Below are 21,014 nucleotides of genomic sequence, written 5' to 3' on the forward strand. Positions count from 1 at the left end.
GCATCCAAAAAAAAAAGAAAATTCTTGGAAGTAAGTTACTGGCACTCCATTCTAAAGTGTCTGAATAAAACGCTATGAGAGTTTGATGTCAAGTGAAGCTTGATTTTCGAGCACTGAACTGGTTTTTGGCGTTTTCATGTTAGAATCATGGATTACACAATTGCATGAAGTGTATGTGGGATTATAAAAGCATGGAATTACTTTTTGTAACTTTAAAGTACCGCACAAAATTGTATGTTTTTGTGTCATGATGGATTTCATTGAAGTTAAAACTTTAATTATTCTCGTAGATTTAGACCAGTGTGATGACTGCTATGAGAATTTTCAGATTTGCCTTAAATTATTATGTAGATTTCTAAGAAGGAAAAATGGATTTGTGGTTTTTCAATTCTAAAGTATTTTTTTACGATGTTAAAACTCATTCATTTTTATGATTTTAAAATCTTAATATTTTAATCAAATGGTGTAACTTCGAAATTTTTGGGGGAGAGGGCACATGGTAATGTGAAAGGAGGCGAATTATGAAATTTTCGATGGATGTTTTTTGGTGCATTCATTTTTCTGGGTAAGTTTTAATTCAGCTTTTGAACACTCTTAAAATTTTAGGAAAACCTCCGAACCTTCAAACTGTTATTTTTGCAGAATACTCCACTTTGAGAGCGTGGCGTCAAAAATTTCTCATCGTGACTTGCGTTTTCAAAAGGGAAACAAAATACAACATTTTTGTAATACATTTTCAGTCAATAGTTGTAGATGAGAAAAATCACGCGGAATTTCACCCGAAAAATGGCGTAAACTTCCCGATGTCGCAAACCGAGAAACGTGTTCTCTAATTTCGCTATCGATGTTTCCCTTGAACCATCTCGCAGCTGCGGTGAGGTCAGTCAGTGGCGACCAGGTACTCGAACTCTGAATTGGCTGGCTCGAGAGTGTTAATGAGCAGTACCGTCTCCCAACGACACTTTCTTAGATGTTATCAGCCGTATTTTTTCCGAGGCCACTACGTATACAATCAAGTCACCCTACAGCTGACTTTTTTCACACCTGGATACCCGAGGCCGATGGAACCCGTGGATACGACTGAATTCGAAAACTTCTCTTCATCGTATTTGCATCAAACTTTGCAAGACCTATCGGCAGCGAGGCGTGAATGATCGATATATCCCCATTTAAAGCTGTGGTAAATAATCGATTGTTCAGGTGTTCGTTGCGAACACCCCGTTTATCGATACTTTTCCATAGGTTTAAATGGCAGATCAATCGATATATCCTGAAGTGCGCCAAGCCGCTGAGATCTATTCATACTGCGATGAAATTCAGACATACATGCTGCCTTCATTCATAGAATCCCTTCATTCCTTAAGAATTCCCTAATTTTTCCAGATTCTTAAAAATAAATTCCCTGCTTTCTTGTCGTAAATTTTCAGATTTGCAGTGAAAGCAAAATAGGCAGATATAGAAGGGCGAGGGGACGTAAAGCCCCCTCCTCGCGTTTGCCCAAAAAAGGATGAAAAAAAGGGAAGGGACTGGTGAAAAAGAATGAAGGATACTTGTAGTTGGTAATTATTCACGACGAAACTGACTCAAACTGCATGTTAGATGCTTTAAAATTTCAAAAATTTTAGTTGGGACCGCCCCGGACATGCACTGGATAAAAAAAAACACATTGGATCTAGAGTCCAGACTCTTGAAATGATTGACAAGAAAAAGGACTCTTGATTCAATCAGATTTAAGCTTGAATCAAAAGGAAATCCGCTCAAATTAAGAGGCTTGGTTCTTGATGTAAGCTTAAATCTGATTGAATCAAGAGTATTTTTTCTGGTCGATGTTTTTAAGAGTCTGGACTCTAGATCCAATGTGTTTTTTTCCAGTGTGTATAATAGCAGATTAGGTTAATTTCTCATATTTCCTCCGATACTTGCTCAATTTAGAAACCAAGAACACCCTCGTGCTCAGTTTTCTTAACAGCTTCATTTTAAACACGAAATTTACAAAATTTCAGAAACCTGCAAATTCTCCATCCCGTTGTTTTCCATGTCCTAGACAACATGTTTTCAGTCGACGCAAGCTATGACGTACTCATCATCGGATCCCGATTCCCCGACTCGAAAACCCGCAAAAAAACTTGTTGACAGAGTCTGTAATACTCGCAGAAGGATGCGCAGAGCGAAACCACGATCGCGATTGTGGGGGGGGGGGGGGGTAGAGGGGGGAGGGGGCACGCAATCGAGAGCGATGGAGGAGGAGGAACGCGGCATGAATAACGCATAGCGTTATTAGTGCTTAGCGTCGGATAAGGAGCCAGTGCTTTGAGAGATCGATGCTCCGAGTTTGGCCCCCTCAGCGCGGCATGCCCGGATTCATAAAGGCTAATTTAGTTGTTCGCCACTCGAGAGCGCCCGCTAAGTAGGCAGCCTGCTCATCACGGATTCCCTTTTCGGAACCCCCCGCCCGAAAATCATTGCCCTGGCGCCGGGGCGAAACGGCATAAGTGCATTTTGGAGAGGAACCCAACAGTGGCGTGGCGTGCTTTGCGATGTATCGATTGTTATGCTATTTAAGCCTATGGAAACGGATCGATAAACAGGGTGTTCGCAGCGAACACCTTAATAATCGATTATTTATCATGGTTTAAATTGCAGAACAATCAATACATCGCAATTCACGCCACGCCACTGGAACCCAATGGGTATACGATCATACAGGCGTTTCGGTCAGTTGCGTCCTTTTATAGGCAAAAAGACGGAAAGGCGAGGCGATGGGATGAAGAACAAACGGCACTACGTCGCTTTGCTGCCGAAAGGGCGTAACTGATTTTTAAGATGACCCCTGACGTCGGTATGACTCCATGCTTTCCAGAGCCATACCGGGGTGGAGATACGCGCTTACGTAGGAGGAACGATGGCTATTGGTCGCTAGGCAAACAAAAGTGCGTAGCTACGCTTGAAATTGAGCCGGAGAAAGCATTGGATTATATGGAGGACAGGGTTCATCGCAAAGTGTGGTTACGTCCCTGTTAGGAGGGTTGTGTAGGGGTTAGGGCAAACGGCTGAGTGGGTGCCTTTGCCCTTGACTTTCGGGGATTCAAACAGAATCGGTGAGAAAAGCATGGATAGTGCGCTTTTGTCCGAAAGTGGAGGATCCAGACGCGATAAAGCAGACTCACGTCGAAATCTCGGAGAAAGAAGAGAGATATCCTGTCAAAATGTCCTCGTCGGATATCTATTTGAAACAACTATAATTCCCGTTTTCAGATGGAATTCTCGTTATGGCACTTACAATCCCACCAGGATATCAGGAATTCCGATTGTTTCAAGAAGAATTTATTAACAGGAATTTTGCCGGTTTGAGACATATTTCTTCGTGTGAAATCTGAAAAGCGTTTAGTCCGTAGCTTGATTTGACTCATGGAAATCTGATTGTCAATGATAGGAATGGGAGCTGAGTTAACTCTGCAAACGGAGTTGATTCCCTAAAAGAGTTAATTCTACTCTGTAAGAGCGGCGTTCACTCCGCAAAAAGAGTGGATTCCGCTACACACTAGTGTTACTTCGGTTTTTTGAGAGTATTCGAGTAAAATCCACTCTGAAAATCATATCGAAACTTTTAACCGTATGGAATGGGTAAAAAATGTAGATATTATTCTCGGTATACGATTCCTAAAAATAATCCCGTTCGCGTCATTCTTTCTACTTCAGGTTTAAGCAAAAACCTAAAAATATAAATACGAGTGCCAACGATAATTATATATCGTGCTTGAACTTGACCGCTTGACTATAAAAATATAATCTTAGACCTTCAATCTATGTTACAGCAAATGAAAGTAAATTTTGCGAGAAAAAAGTCAAAGAGCCCCACTTGCAAGCGACAAAAATGAAACAAAAAACTTACAGGCAAAAACGAAATGGTAATGTACCGTCTGCACATCATTACGAGTCAAGTTTTTATTTTTTTTTTTCTTTTATATATAAATCCAGGTGGCTTTGTTGATGAGGTTAATTTCTGAGCAAGGGTAGGCCCAATTATTTTCTTTATATAAACGTCGAGCACAAAAGGTCCAGGACAAATACACCGGTGATGTTTTATTAGAACTGCTGATTTATTTCCAACCCCGAAAAATGTGATGGTGACACAGTTTGATTTCGTGACAGGGTGGCGCCGCGCCTGGAGGGTTGTAATTGAATGAGCGTTTAGACAGCTGCGCAGACGACCCGGCCCACTTCGGCAAGGAAATCGAAGGCAACAATCGTGATGGCCTAATTGATTTTTACCATTTCTCCTCTCAAGGCTCATTTTGTTTCAGCTGCTCTAGTGAAAGAATTTATGTTTTAACAATAAGAGGACACGAAGAAGGTGCTAATCAAAAGTTAGCCGACATTCATTGGGGGCTGATTTTTTGCGATTAGGAACTACAATATCTGGCTCGGTTTAGAAACAACGTATATGCGTATATTAGTTTTCCTAAGCAAAGGAGAGTTTTTGCAGTTGAGCCAGGAATTGCTGATCCTAATTGCTGAATGAAGCCCATTTATTTCAGATTGTCTTGTCACAAAAAAGATGAAGCTGTTTTTCAATGGAAAAGAAGTCTCAATAACCTAGGGTCCAGACCCTCAACAAATTTGACGAGGAAAGTTACGTTTGATTCAAAATCGAGAGCCAAACATCTTAATTTGATAGGATTTACTTTAGATTCAAGCCAAAATTCGATTAAATCAAAAGTAATTATTCTTGTCGAATTTTTATGAGTCCGAACTGGATCTAGATCTTTTTTTTTCCAGTGTGGCAAATATTTTTTTTTTTTTGTGATAGAGTCAATTTAAGAATGCATTCAGATGGTTCAGTATACCTACGGTGAAAAACCCAATTTTGCATCTAGAATGCATTCAGATGGTTCAGTATACCTACGGTGAAAAACCTAATTTTGCATCTAAAAAATCGATTTTCATTACGTTGAGCGCTTCATAATATTTTCGCGGATGTTGGGTCAACATTTCAAGGCATTATTTGTATGTTTAAGAATGTTGTGAACATCTGAAATGAATCATTCCCATGGTGGAAACAGTGCCGGCAAACTTCAACGTTCTCTTCCTTAAATTCTCGATGTATATTGTTCTTGGACTTTGAAATGTTCAGAATCGGTCAATTTGTAGGCGTTCTCTAGTGGTATATCTCCTTTTATTTTTATTTCATCATAAGAGAGATCATTTATTCAAGACTCCATCACATTCTGAGAAAATAAGGAACGGATATTTTGCACCATTGTACATATTTTCTCATGGAAATTGCCCTCAGAATACAATCGATGTATCAAACAATCGCAAATGTAAGAATTCAATGCTTAAAAGAGAAGAGAGCGTTTTCTGCAATCAACCATTCAAACTCCCCGTTAGCTGAAAAATTATGATCAACATTTGGTTACGAAATATCTTTAACGGGCATTAAAATTAAAAATTCTAAACGTTGAGTTGAATTTTTCTTTGGAGGATACAATGTGATGGAAATGAGCTACAGGTTTTTACATTATTCACTGCCATCAACTCATCATCAACTTCCGCGGTTCATTTACGATCCTCCGCCACAAGTTATTATAAATATTTGTTCCTTTTAGTCATTGTGACTTTTGCTACATAGTCACAATCGGTCAAAATTATTTAAGCAGGAGCTGAGAGGGGCTGTGAAAAAATCCTTTCGCCATGAAGTCGGAGACATCATTACCTGCAACGGGAGACAATTTCCGCATGACACACCATCGCGGTTTCCACTGTAACAAAGAAATTCGCAAATTAGTTGATACGCAAGGACACATAATATCAAATTTACAACATTTTCAAAGAGTTCCGCACAGCATTTGATGAGCAAACATTTTATGCGAGGCTATAATTCTGACCCCATGTAGTGGTCCATTGAACCTTTGAAAAATGAGTTATTACCATATTGCGGCTAAGAGACCTGTAAAGAAACGCTTGATGAGACTTTGAAAAATGGGAGGACAGTCCATGACATGTTGACGCCCGAAACCGCACAGTGTTGGTCATTTAAAAGCAACAACGTTGTTCCAGGCGTTACAATAATTTCCAAGAAATTGAGCAAACATTGGCAACACTGTAATGATGAGTCAATGTGCGGTCATTGCGTCGCGCTTTATGCGTTAGTCTGGATACCGTAAGGTGTTTAGCTGATTACCGCGTGGGATTGCCCGTAATTAGAACGAGCGAATCGAAAAGTGCTCGCACTTATGCAAAATAAGTCTACCTTCATTTCTGAATGAGTTCTTCTGAATACTCACTTTAATACGATCGAGAGCTCATGTTAAAAGGCGGATGGAAAACGGCGTAATGGCATTCTGGTGAACTCTTTCTTTGGTGATGTATAGTGGTGAAAACTGATGAGGAGGAATACCGTAAATGGGATGTTTTAGAACACGCAATAATTTAAAATACAGAATTTGGGCTAACCACTAGAAAGCTTAACGACATATCGATGGCCAAAAAGCAAAGCCACTTATCTTCATTGCGATGTTCCACAATTTTCACTCCTAAGCATATTTTTTTTTCTCCTATTGGGAGAGGAGGAGGAGGAGGAGGAGGAGGAGAAAAAAGCTATTTTTAAGACTATCTTAAAAGGAGAGGGGCTTTTTTTGGAGCCACCCTAGCTTAGTGCCTTCAACTCAACTATTTTTCGCTCATTTCCAGTCTTTTTTGGGTCCATAACTGGCCATAAATTGGATCTGAAGGCCGATTTTGGCGAGAAATGTGGACTTTTCGGCATTCATTCAACCGCATAGCCACAACCTTCGAATGTTCTTGCGGCTCGGCGTTTTTATTTAGCGCTGCAGTGTACATACTGCCTTTCTTCGGAAGAACGCCGTATGAATATTCGAGGGTTGCAAAATATTTTCCGATAAACCGTTGATTTTTGGGGGAGGATTATGGATATTTCCTCTCGAAGTTTTCAAATAATTCTAAGCTAATTACGAATAAAATTCGCTGAAAAATCGAAGGAGAAATAGCCGTAGGTTCCTTGAGAGGTTCAGGTTTTATCAAAATAAGTTTGGCACTTTCTGAAAGCTCATACGGCGTTTTTCCGTAGCACGGCAGCGTGATAAACTAACGCGGAAGAAGTGTAGGACCAGAATACTCCCGACGGCGGTACCAGAACATAAATAATATCGTGTTACCATCCACAAACGACACAAATCCACACAAAAAAACCTTCAACGAGCGAAAAGGGCCAGGACGGAAGTCGGGGGAAAAAATTAAGTAGATAGGTTACTCCCATCAAACATCAAAGTGACTGTCAGCTCGGCGGCAATTCTCCCATGCTAAGCAAAAACACCGTAAGAGCCTTTGGGCGTTGCCACATTTCCTCTCATAAATCACGAATTTATGGGAATATTCATAAATAATTTTCTTTCAATTTTTCAGAGAATTTTGCTCGTAATTTGCTCCAAATAGTTTAAGAATTCCAAGGAAAAATACTGATAACTTTTCTAAGAAACGAACATTTCATCGGAGGAAATTTGGCAACTCTCGAATGTTTATACGGCGTTCTTCCTTAGCTCGGCGGCTGTTGACGGTGCCGCGGTACCCACATCCATATCCACATCGGCACATGAACGAGCTACTTCAAAACGAAAACTCCATTCTTTGAAGACCCTCGAAACGCTAGTGATTCATCATCGCCTGGGGTTCATCCTGAAACGGACATACGCGGTTTCAGGAACAATCCGCGTTCACATCTAATTAACCCGCGGACGAACCCGGGGCCAAGTGACCCCCCAAGGGCGTGGGCTAATGGGGTTGTGCCCGACCCCGGCGGAAACCTCATATCTCCGATGGGGATCTGTTGGTAGATACGCGGTTTTTGTTCGGCTCCTAGCCTGCGATGACGACCAGACACAATAGTTTAACTTGAAGCCTCGCTGTGGATTTCCGGTTCGTGTGTACACAACAATCACACATCCGAATAATTACGCCGTGTCTCGCACGTAGGAACTACGCACACACAGACGGCTGCGGCGTAGGATGTGATCGGGTGACGGGTAATTCGGCTGATTTGAAATTTAAATTCTTGTTCTTGGAATTCTTGATGAAAGGGAGAAAATTCGACCGATATCCGTTATGTGTTTCGGAACTTGAGATTGGCATAATTTAGGAGATCCTTGGCAAAATATGACTTGCAACTCCTCTAAGATTGTGCTACTCAGCTGTTCATTTACTACTCTGCCGTGCTAAGGAAGAACGCCGTATGAGCCTTCAGATGTTGCAAAGTTTCCTTCGATAAAAACTGAATTTACTGGGAAAATTGCGAATGTTACTCTCCAAAGTTTTCAGACGATTTTGTACGCAATTTAATCTTGGCTAAAACGCATAGAAACAGTATCCTTTCTTATCAACCCCTCCTTCCCACCCTTTCTAGCAAAGAAGAAAGAAATAAAATAAGCGACTTTACGCGGGAATACCTCGACATAATTCAAGTATAGCCTTGCCTAAGGGTTGAATGAACTTAAAGAACACTTTTTCCCGTTTTTGCAGGAGCAGAGAAACCAAGGCAAGGGTAGGCGGTGCAGCAAAAAACTATCTCAGTAAATTGAGAAAGAAGAGATGTGGGGGAGAGAAAACGCCATCGCAGGCTAGGGCGAAGGAGGAAGCGACTTATATCTCCAGGAGCTAAAAAACAGAAAGAAGGGAGGATGGAAGTATGATAAGAGTGCAAGTGTGCTTTCAGGAGATAGTGTGCATGTGCAATCTCGGCGTAGGGGAAAGAAATATTCCAATACAGGTTTAAAGCCGGTGTTGTCAGCAAATGCTCCAAAAAGATTATGTGAAAAATTCAGATTTTAGACTAAATTTGAATGCGGGTGAGCCCTTCAGGACGCTTTACGCTCCGACCCTCAGTTAGTGATCTGCACTCTCAAAGGGTCAATTTGACTAGTGTCACGATTCGAAATTTTGAGGGCAATGAGCTTACCTGCAGATAAGTTTCCCGAAACAAAGGAACATTAGTCCATTCCAAGGATGCGAAATTAACAAAAATTCAATTTTTTAAGAGGAAATGATTGAGAGGTTTCTGTCCAAAATTTTGCCGATTTTAGGAATACCTACCTAACTAGTCAGAAGAGAAATCAGTGGAATTTTCAGTCGGAAATGCTCAACATTTTTAACTTATTATGAAGACGACACAGAGAAAAAATGACAGAGGTGAAGAAGTTGGGACCTCAAGGCAAAGGTTAACCGTTGGAATGAACCTCAGAATTCCAGGTGAAAATTCTGCGGCCACAAGTAAATGGACGTTCCTCGAAACTAAATAGAAGTAAGTGTGAGGGCATGGTTGATTATTCGCCGCACATTCGACACTGGTGACGATGAACTGACCTCGTCGGAACTTAAAACGCTTTGGACACAAATTCTTGCGAGGTTGGAAATGGAAAAATCAAAGATTACTTACAATAAAAAGCATATAATACTTTGGAGGATTTTCCGTTATACACTGGAAAAAAAAACACATTGTATCTAGAGTCCAGACTCTTGAAAACATTGACAAGAAAAATACTCTTGATTCAATCAGATTTAAGCTTAGATCAAAAGGAAGTCCGCTCAAATTAAGAGGTTTGGTTCTTGATTTAAGCAAAAATCCGATTGAATCAAGAGTATTTTTTCTTGTCGATGTTTTTAAGAGTCTGGACTCTAGATACAATGTGTTTTTTTCCAGTGTAGTTTTTGTTTGCTCGTTTTTATTAAAGAAAAGATTCATTGAAGGTTAATGACCGACGCTCTGTGACTATGTGGACGGGGAAAACATATTTGTGAAAAATCAAGGAATCTTAATATAGTTGTAGCCAAAGAAGAAGCTCCATGAAACGCACATGAATATTGTTTATTTAAACTTATAAACAGGGATGCAGAATGTTTACGAGCCAACGATCGATCGGTAGCTCGCGAACTACGTGTGCAGGGGGAAGGATAATATGGATTACATTTTGCAATATGGAACCACTATCTCTGGCTCTTCCATAAAATCACTTATCTGCACAGGGAAACCCATGGCATATGTGCTTTTTCTAAAATGAGCCAGAAATAGTGGTGCCTTACTGCAACACGTAATTCATATGATATTAATTACGATCTGATTAAAATGCGCTCCTTTCATGGGTGCACCTTCCAAATTTGTGTGTACGCGCGTTTCCAAATAGCGTGCGTATCTGGGAACTTAGCGGGATTCAAGAGCCAGTGCTCGAGATAAACCGTCAATTTTGCCGGCGCTTCCTTCGATCGTTTTACGCTCCAGTTAAAAGTTGCAGAAATTTTTCCTCGAAATATCAAGTCCCTCTCCATAGATCCGATCAAAATTATGAGGCAACAAAATTTTCTCGCGTGACCCAAGAAAGAAAAAGAACTTAGTCTTTCTTCGGCTGACTCAGGGATTTTAACGTAGGAATAAAAAATTTTGACGAAGCAAGGTACGTGATGCATATACAACAACTTCCAAGTAAGTAAAAGTGCGTAACCACAAAATGAAAAAGACTCCTCAAATGACTCGGAGACTTTAACGCAGGGGAGGAAAAGTTGGATGGAGCGAAACACGTGATACAACTATTTCGACTTCCAAGTCGGTAAAATTGCATATCCACAAAATGAAGGAGAATCTCTTTTCCTCTGACCCAGGGACTTTAAGGCAGGAGCGGAAAAGTTGGATGGGGCAAAAGTGTGATACAATTACTTTAACTTCAAAGTGCGTAAAATTGCATATCCACAAAGTGAAGGAGAACATGATGCTCTATCAACATTCGGTTAATAAAATTAAACTTAAGAGGTTAAAATAACTGATGAAAGAAGTTCCGTTAAATGAACCGAAGTTTCCTGACACGAATCAAAAAAACTGTTTTATTCTATAAAGTGACCACTCGACGAACTGACTGTTACGAGAACTTATAAAAAGGATGTTGTTATTTGGTAACAATTATTGCGAACTCTATCCAATGTTAGATTTCGATGACTGTCTAATTTTCGACTCAGTATGTCTCATGTCCAATAGGTTATTTATTGTTTTGAAAATTATTTCATTTATAGATTTTCAGAAAATTCTGTTTTCTGTTTCGAGTGAAAACACGTTTCTTACAACGAGATTAATTATAAGGCGGCAACGTAGAAATCAGGACTTGAGAAAATATCAAGCGCATATTGACATTTTACTACAGACCGGTGGGACTTTCAGTTGTGGGAGTCCGTTTCCAGAAACTTATCTCAACGCAGACAGATGGCACGGGAGAGAAGGGGGCTTCCAGACCGTAGCCCCCCGATTCGGGGAAACCGGCCTGAGTGAACGAGACATACACTGATTTACGATTGATATGTGGGCTAGGCATGTTGATTTATGGCCCTATCTCCGGCCCAGAAATGGGTCGCATTCCCGAAAGTTTCACGAGCGGCACGGGAAAAATGGAACCGTGAACTGATACGCACTTTTTGGGAGAGCAATAATATTGCTATCAGTTCTAGTAATAAAACGAAAGGGTGCAAAAATAAGGTTTAGAAATGCTGCTGCAGCGTTACTAGGCAATACTGCTACGATCATATCAACGTTTAGCATCATTGCTACAAAATTCGTTCGTCGGGCGGGCAAGGATTAGACTTAATTGGACTGCATTTTGCAATTTGGAACTGTAAATTCTGGCTCTTCTGGAAAAAACACTTAGGTGCATAGGAAAACTAATGGCATGCACGTACGTTGTTTTTTAACCGGGCCGGAATTTATAGTTCCAAATTGCAAAATGCAGTCCATTAAAACGGAACTAAAATTTCCGGCTCAGTTTCGGAACAACGTGAGTACCATTATTTTCGCTATGCACATACGTGCTTTAACGGATGAGCCACAGATTGCAGTTCCTGATTGTAAAATGAAGTCCAATTTATGATCGGAATGTGCGTTATGGATGGTGACAAGAGTGATACGAAGATGCTACCACTTGATTTTTCAGGAGGAGGCAGAAGATGAAGATAAGGTTTGGCGGCTTCGAAGACGCAACTATATACGAAATTGACAGCGGTATTGAAACCTAACACCAGTCTGACTTTTTTCAGATAACAAGGCGAACATGAAAGTAAAGCTGACGAGGCAATTCAGAAACTTGAAAGTTAAGAGACTGACAAATGATACGTGTCCGAACTTGCCCTGATCGGATCGAATTATCGATGGAGGTCGATAATCTACAGGACGCGAAATGTCTGATGACACATCTTATTGCCAATTCGGTAGAGACAGGTAAGCGATTGAATTATGATCTTTTAATAGATTCGCCTTCAATTAGTGATGACGTAACAATGCACGTTAGGATATAGCAGTCATGCATCCAACGACTAAGTATTCTTGAACTTTTCGCAATACTTACCTCACGCGCATAGCAGTTATATGAGAAATATCTGCTTTCCCTTTAATTTAAAGTAGGTAACACGGGCAACTGTGGCCATCAACGTATCTACAAGTCCCAAAGCGAAATTTTTGGGGAGTCCAATTTTCGTTCAGTTCGGTCGAAGATCAGACCTTGACCTTAAGTTTGTGTCGTAAAATACTTAACAAAGTTAAGAAATTGTGAATGTCTCCGTTCATTTTATCGTATTTTAGACGAAAGAGGGTGACTACTAGACATTTTAATAGCACTTTCCACACAGAAATTGTGTTTTCACTTGGAACCCACACCTTGGCATTTTAAACGGAAAATTTCACTGATTGTTGATCAGATTACATGCAAAAACTTCCAAATTTTGCACAAGTTTTGGAATTTCATAAGGAAAATTAAATCGTTGAAGACACTTTGCGACCTTCAAATGGAGTCACGACTCTTCGCCTGGTTTATGCAAATGAGGAGCGTAACATTGCAATTCTAAACAACGATCTTCAATCTAAGATAAGGTGGATTGAAATTTTAAATCATAAATTCAATGAAACCCTCCGATCTAGAAAAAGAGGGAGAAAAAAAAACCCGAGTAGCATCTATCTCTACCGCGGCACGATGCAATCGGGACAATCTTTGTTTACTTTGACAAAACTTAGCTAGACAGTAGACAGCCGTATCTACATCCCCATGTGAGCCTCCAGACTCGTTAGAATGCTTATGTGCCGGGGATCAGTTGAAATCCTCTTAGGACTTGGCGAATCTCGGTTTATTTTTCCTTCGCGCGGTGATCACGCTTGAAAGGGAAAGTGAGAGGGGCGATCAGACCGTGTCGGTGGCTCACACTGCGGCACCTGCAATATCTGCAACCCCCCGGGCAGGAATTGAGCCTAGAGTAAACATATCGTTATCGTCCCCGATGAACTCGCGATTCTGCTGTTATTTTTTCCGACCGGATCAAGGCCCCGCATGCTGTGTGGTGTGGTATCCGCTCGCAAACAAGGGGCATCCTTCGAGACCCTCCGGTTCTGTCAAGCGTGCGCCGCGGGCTTTGTCAACGGCACCTGTCGTTTCACAACCCGACAAATTCATTTCGTAGTTTCCCGGACGAAGAAATGTAACTCCACTCCAAGGTTGCAAAATTGACTCAACCAATTTGGTTTTTAAACAAGAATGTAACTATCCAAAATTCCTCTGATTTTACTCGCGATCAGAAGAAAAATTAGTGAAATTCCTGAGATTCTCCTGGTAAAAAAGTAATTTGCGAGTGGAAACTCGGCAACAGTGAAATGAAGTAACGTTTTTTCAAGTGGGAAACGACGATTTGGTGTGATCTCACTAAATTTTTCGTTCCTCTGACGTTAGGGCATAACACTATTTCTGCTTGAGCCCCAGAAAGCAGTAAAGTTATACGAAGCATAGGGCTCACGTCTCACGTGAAAATTGACGTATCCCCTTACGTCAGAGTAGCGACAATTTTTCGCATGCGCAATGCGCATGTCGCAGAAGTTAAGTTTCAGCGAGTCAGTGGCAAACTTTTTCTTCCCTGGCAAAAATGGTATTTTGGAAAATCAATAAAATTTTCGGAGACCCGCACAATAAAACAGATTATAAAAAAAATACCTACTTAAAAATCTTTTTTTTTTTTTGTTTTGTTTTGTTTTTTTTTTAACGATTTTGGAATACGGTCTGAGTTTAGGATTGTCATTGCCCTAAAAGCGTATAGCTAAGCCATAGGACACTAGAAAATTTTAGAGGCAAGATATGCAGTGTGAGCAACAGGAAGACCCACCTTGTAGGAGAACGACTTAAAAAGTAAAACATCAGGGTTAGAAAATTGGGAATGTCTGAAATTCACAACTATATCAAATTCACAATCTGCTTGAGAATCGTGCGTATTCTTAAAGTCCCCGCTAAAAATTAGTTGAACAACATATCAGACCGCTCAGAATTTATTTTACCAGGCGCTATGGTGCCTGCGAGACACCGCGAAAAACCAATTGTGAGAGTTTTTGAATGGAAGCCTACCATTGGGAAAAAGCTGAGATGTATTCAGCACAGCAATGCACCAACACTCAGAATGAATTCGAGAATTCGAGCCGTGAGGGATAGTATCAAAAAACGAGTTTAAAAAATCCGATTTCACTTTAACTCCCTCACCTACCCGTGCATGTCACATGTTCTCGCGTTCCTGTTTTAAACGCAGCATCCGACTCGACAACTCTAATTGATACCAGTGGCGTGCTTTACGATACATCGATTGATCTGCCATTTAACCCCTGGAAAAGGATCGACAAACGGGCTGTTCGCAACGAACACCTCAATAATCGATTTTTTACCATAGCTTCGAATGAGGAGATATCGATAATCGATCATCCAAGCCTCGCCACTGTACTCTAATTGATACGTCCTCGAGAGAACGGGGAGAGAGAAACGGGAATAGTCATCAAACCTGCAGAACGAATAGCGAGGGGTGGTCTCATTGCGGGGATGAAATTCGAAAGGGTGGAGAGGGTAGGGGCACTGTTCGGAGTCATTACTCAGAGCTTGCATTGTGCGGATACGCAGTCTTTTGCACACGGGAAAGTCGCGTTTCGGCCCGTTTCAGTAGAGAGCAACGTTGTCAAATTGCCTGTTGACTCCAAGTGGACCGAGTTTGACAAACACGCACTGATTCGCATCGAGTTTGGATACAAAAAAAAAATAAATAACCGTTGAAGTTAGAGATATTAATTAAATTATTAAATTGATAAATTGATGGGAGATTTACTCAAAGAATTACATTAAAATGTCAAGTTAAAATTAGAATCAAGTCTAATCCAAGAGGACCGAGTTTGAAAAACACGCACCGCGTCGCATCGAGTTTGGACACAAGAAGAAAAAGTAAAAAGTTTGAAAGTTAATAAAACGTTAACTTTTGAAGTTAAAGATATTAATCAAATGTATTAAATTTATAGGAGAGTTACTTAAAGAATAACATTAAAATGTCAAGTTAAAATATGAATCTTCAAGTCTAATCTTCGGATATAGATAAAAAAAACTAAATCCAAACGAATGAATGTTCAAGACAATGTTTAACGACTGTTCTCGCGTTGAAAATATATATTTATTTCCTCCGATTTTGAACTATTGATAGGTACCAGGGGGAAATCTACGATGAGATGAATTACTATTTTTGAACTAATTTTTTTCCAAAATTTGAATTGGTGCGTTTCGGTTAAACTCGATCCATGCACAGCTCTGCCGCGCTAATAGAACATCGTTCGAGCTTTTGGACGTTGCCGAATTTCAGTCGATGAAGTATGAGTGTCAGGAGGAACTTGGAAATACGTTCTTCTTTTACTTAAGTTTGCAGAGAATTTTTCATCACATTCATAGGAAAATTAACTGCGAATTTCAAGGATGTGCATTCACAGCTTTTCTCAAAAATTAGTATTCAGTCGTGGAAAATAATTATACAGTATTTTGTATTGACACGAAGTGGTCTGACGGAGATTAGACCACGTGTCGATGAGGAAAGCTCCTGATGGCGCTCGGCTGGAACGAACAGGTTGAAATAAGAGATGCTCGTTTCCCACCAGAACCAAAGGCTTAGATTGGGCGATACGAACCATTTTAACAGATTCGGCAACGATGCTGTGGATTGCACAGCGCCATCGCGTGAAGTGCCGTGGGCTCTGTATCGTGCGGGGGGGGGGGGGGGGGGTCGCAGGGCTGACTAAAAAGTTCGCCCTGACAAAATAATGACAAAAGATGGAACAAATCGTGATAAACGCCGACGCCTCTCGATGTTGCCGCCAATGGGGCAGAAAAGTATGATGCCTTCGCAAAATCGAGACGCGCTTGTCGAATCACTATAAGCGGGCTGATTATTGAAATTCATCGATAAAGCAATAGACAAAGAAAATATAAGGAATGTGGAGTGATCCTATCGGTCGAAATGGTTGGTTCTTACTGACATAATGAGAAAATGATGGACTGACTGTAGGTGTGCAGTTAGTCTCTTACTTGTTCACATTGTGCATTCCACAACCCGCTTTCGCCGATGGGATTGCTTTATTTCCGTTTTGCCTCGTTTGTCTATCAATTTTGATTATCAGTCTGCTAGTGAACAAACAAACGAACAAATAAACAAACAAAAAAAAACGACCTAATTTGTCGTTTTCTGGACAGACGGAGGACCATACCTCCATTCCAAAGTTCCAAAATTGACTCGAAAAGTTCGATTTTTTACAAGAATGAATAGTAATTAATAAAAAACGTGCATTTTTCTCCGTGAGAGGTGGAGTATTTAGTTAGAAACGTTCAAGATTTGGTAACACCGCGATTTCCGAGGGGACATTATTTTGACGACATTGAAATGCAGTTACGTTCTTTCGTGAAGGGAAAAACGACTTATGCTCTTCTTAAAATGAGAGATTGAGAGACCTCAAGCCCCTCCCACGCCTCTGGACGCTTAATTGCATCCCAAATGGCAACAGTGTCGCTTGCCGTGGACTAGAGAACTTGCAGCTGGAATTACGTTCTCCATTCATGAGACTAAAAGAAATCTAAAAAGCGGAGTAATCGAATTATTTTACAATTTACTGCGATGCTCTTCACGCCTTGTTTCTCTCCGTGCTTTCCTCCAGACTCGCCAGGACTGTCTAGGTCTTATTTTTAAGTCCATTTCGTTGTCTCCTGAACGCGAATTTCAAAAGATTGCTCGGTAATGAAATAATACAAATATGTGAAGGAAGATAGTAATTTATGTTTTCAGTACGATCGACGGAGGGTTACGAAACTCACTATGGACCACTAAACAGGGAAAGGAATGAAAGTCCAAACGCCATGCTCCTTCATTTTCACGTGGACACTACACGTTGAACATATTGAAAAGTTTCAAAAGCATGTCATACCTAAGTAGTTTCAGTAAATTCTTTTCCTTGAAATTCTCAGGTAATTTACTTAGACTAAAATGCGAAAAAAACTGTCTGAAAAAATCGAATATTATGGAAGAAAAAATGGTAACGTATAAAAGCTCATGCGGCGTTCTTCCTAAGCACGGCGGCGTGGGGCAAAAACAAAAACAGCACACAGGAGAACACTCCCATCTAGAAGTGTGCCGAAATAAGTTCAATTCTCAATTTGACTCGAGTGGACTTCAGTTGTTTGTGAGCAAAAGTGTGAATTAACTCAAACCAAAAACGATGTTCCTGTTACATCAGCAAAAAGAAACCAAGCCACAACAGGCATTGCCAAATTTAGCTAGGCAATTCAATTTTCAATAGGAGAACGTTAGTGCAAATTCCTTCGAAAATTGTAAGGAATTCGCTTCGTACTATGCAGCAAATTCACTGAAATTTGTATACAAAAATTCGCACAACCGTGTTCATGTCAAAAATTTAATTGCGTGAATAAATTTGGCGATAGCCAATGAGGCTTGGTTCCTTTCTGCTTAACGCGATCCAGTTACGAGTTGAATATGAAAAAATGTCAATGTGTTAGTAAAATTTGAGTTTTTTAGATTTACTTTTCTAAAATTCACAAGTTTTTTTTAGAAGAGAAAAAAAATCCGCGATTGTTGCTACTGAAACCCTTTCTGCTTAATTCGGTCCGAATAATGAAGTGGTTTGAGCGGGAGAAGAGCTGAAAAACAAAAGCGGAGAGAAAATAGGGGGAAAAGGAAACGAGAAAAGCTTGTTAGCGGCATTTTGGCGTCAAGCTCGGAGGACGACGAAAGGGTAGTTCGACAACTGCACCGCAAGGAAAATAATTTATGAGCTGAAAAAAAGCGATGCACCGTATTTGTTTCTAACTCGACTCGAAAGGAGTTTATTCTGTAAATACTCCATCTCGCCTCCACTGCATGGGGTAGGTCTCGCATCTTGCAGTTTACGACTGGCGAGCTTTCGACGGCTCAGCAGCATTGGAGAAAAGACGAGATTACGATAAACTCGTCGTCGAAAGCTGTTTCATCCTACGGGTTTCGATACCGATTGCTTCTGGTACCTACATCAATGAATGACCACACTGCCGTGCTAAGGAAAAACGCCATATGAATATTCCAGAGTTGCCAAATTTTCTCTTAGAAAGTATTTATTTTTGAAGGAAGGTATGAATATTTTCCCTTGAAATATTCAGCAGATCAAAAGACCAAAATTCTCTGAAAAAATCAGGGGAAAATATGAGGAAAAGTTCCCGAAAATTCATGATTTGTCGAAGGACATTTTGCAATGGCTGATGGTTTATACGGCGTTCTTCCTTAGCATGGCAGCGCAGTTCAATGATAAAAAAGTTCGAAAGCACAAATCGATTGCTAAAGTGCGAAACCACGTATCTCCGTTTGCAATGTTGCAGACTTCCCGTTATTTGTTCTTAGGAAAACTAAGTATTTGACGTACCTAATTTCACGGAAACTTCCATGATTTTTCTCCCTCTGACAGTAGAGTACCTATCCTGTGTAAGCTTCAAGCTAAAAAGTTGGCTTGTTTCTCTTTCAAAAATTAAACTAAAAGCAGAAATTGCGAACCGAAAATGGAGATACACGTGGTTTTGCACTTTGGCCATCGATAATTCGATTGGTGCATCTGAGACGTTGCAAAGCTCCTTAACAACACGGTCGGCGTTCCTGTTGAATCGTGCCGTGCGAAACCCGTAACTTTTTCTTACTTTCCGTTTTTAGTGTTAGTAATATACTTCTCAAGAGTTAGTACAATAATGAATGCGGTCCACTCGTTGTAGGAGTATGATCACTTACTCTAAAACGAGTACAAACGTACCATTTTCATGGTAGCATCCATCTCTGAAAAGTACCTAGGTACAGTCAATCTCAAAAAGCTCAAGACTAGAAAAATGAGCAAAGCAATTTTCTCACGAAACGATTCAATGAGAGTCAAATGGTCTTCCATAAGCACGGTTAATCAACTTTTCCCCATTCACCTGTGTGAAAGGAACCTTATTTGCCAAGTTGTTTAACCTGAAATCAATGAGGAAAAATTAGAGGTAAACAAACCGTGCTTACCTTTTTGTTGTCCCGGAATTTGACAGTCCCCTCGATGATAGTGTTAGTATCCATTTTGAAATCTCAGCAGATGACTAATAGAAAACAATCACATGACACACAATAAAATCTGGAAAACCATGATTACACACAGAAAGGATCACTGCACTGATATCCTTCGGTAAAGCCACAATCCGGTGGCTGGTTGATCGAAAAACACACCTCGAAAATCACATACCACGATTGGCGAATTTCAAGATGGACACTTCGATTAGAGCGAGACGAAAAATTCGATCATGATTATCAACACGAAGTACAACACAAAAATCCACAATTTTCAGGGTGGAAGAAACAAACCACGAAAGAAAGCGCCGGTCACGAGCGAAAAACGTGTTTACGAAATGCCGAGAGACACTCGCAGCACAGCGTCTTACGCGCATTGACAAAATCGTGAGACTGGCGCCGCGCGCTCCGTCGCGGCACGCGGACGCGAAGGGTGCACTCTTGCGGGTGTCGCGGTAACTACCGGCGGTGGAAGTTCACCGACACCTTCACATGGGGTTGAAATGCGCGAGTTTTTGTGGGCAGGTGTCGGGTGCAATTTTTCTGATGATGGCATTATAAATGCGAGTGGTTTCAAGGGCAGATGAGTACTTCGGCCGGTGCTAATTAAAACGTAAGATTGATGAGCTGAGACGCTACTAATTTGATACGATCAAGTTGGCTTCTGATTTATCTCGCTGATAGGACGGAACTGCCTCCTTCCTAGAAAAATAACACAAGCGCTGTTTATATTTGCCAATTTAGGAGACTGCTGCATAAACACGCATGCGCGAATACCTGGTTTTGGGGAAAATGCATTTGAAGTTAAAAATTTCCCATTACTCGTCTTGTTTTAGAGAAAAAGGATGAGTTTTCATGCATCATGAGCGTCATAAAGATTTTTGAATTGTTTGTACTTGTATGAGACGAGGTTCTCGTAAGGGCTGTCTTTTACAGCCGCCGCCTTAAATTCTGATATTGATTTTCTGCTATTTGATTTTGTGCATTGTTGGACTAACTATTCGAAAAATTCTTTGAATTTTTTTTCGAAAGCAATTGGCAAAATCCTTAAACTTGATAGTCCAACGGGAGGTGTATTGCGCAATTATTTTAATGAAATGTTAGAGCAATTTTTGACAACGCTGGATCATATGTTGTGATACCTCTCTCGATTCATGTAATATTGATTTTTTTTTTTTTGGAGTGGCAGATTCATAAAATGAAGCTGCTAATTCCGTCAGTGTCAGCACCGTTCATGATCTAAAATTTCGAGAGGAATAAAATTACATGGATGTCAGCTTCGCTCTGAGAAAATGTACGGACTGTCGACTGGACTGCACTTCGCAAAAAGGAAATACTATTTTTGGCTCATCCGTAAGAACACCTTTTTGCATGGCGAATCTATTGGCACAAATTTTGTCTTTCAAATGAGCCAGAAATAGAAGTTTCTTATTGCACAATTTTCCTACTAAAACTGCTGTGACATGATTCCTCGATGAACCAACTAGATATCTCTTTAAAGCGACAAGACATCTTTTTGAATCAATACGAATACAGTCTGAAACGAGGGAATTTAGGTGTGAAAGGTAAAATTAAGG

The 21,014-nt window shown here is 40.4% G+C and overlaps 1 protein-coding gene across 1 annotated transcript in view; it reads right to left on the reverse strand.

Moving 5' to 3' along the window:
• LOC109031673 (uncharacterized) overlaps window positions 1-19,919 on the reverse strand; it is a 306,459-nt gene extending 286,540 nt beyond the window's left edge. The window contains exons 1-2 of the mRNA XM_019043332.2: window positions 19,396-19,919; window positions 5,717-5,762 (exon numbers count right to left, since the gene is read on the reverse strand). Coding sequence (XP_018898877.2) covers window positions 5,717-5,762; window positions 19,396-19,449 — 100 coding nt within the window. The 5' untranslated portion in view covers window positions 19,450-19,919. The remainder of the gene's footprint in view (window positions 1-5,716; window positions 5,763-19,395) is intronic.
• Window positions 19,920-21,014: the final 1,095 nt, after the last annotated feature.

Source organism: Bemisia tabaci, chromosome 6 (assembly GCF_918797505.1).
Source record: "Bemisia tabaci chromosome 6, PGI_BMITA_v3".
Taxonomy (NCBI): Eukaryota; Metazoa; Arthropoda; class Insecta; order Hemiptera; family Aleyrodidae; genus Bemisia; species Bemisia tabaci.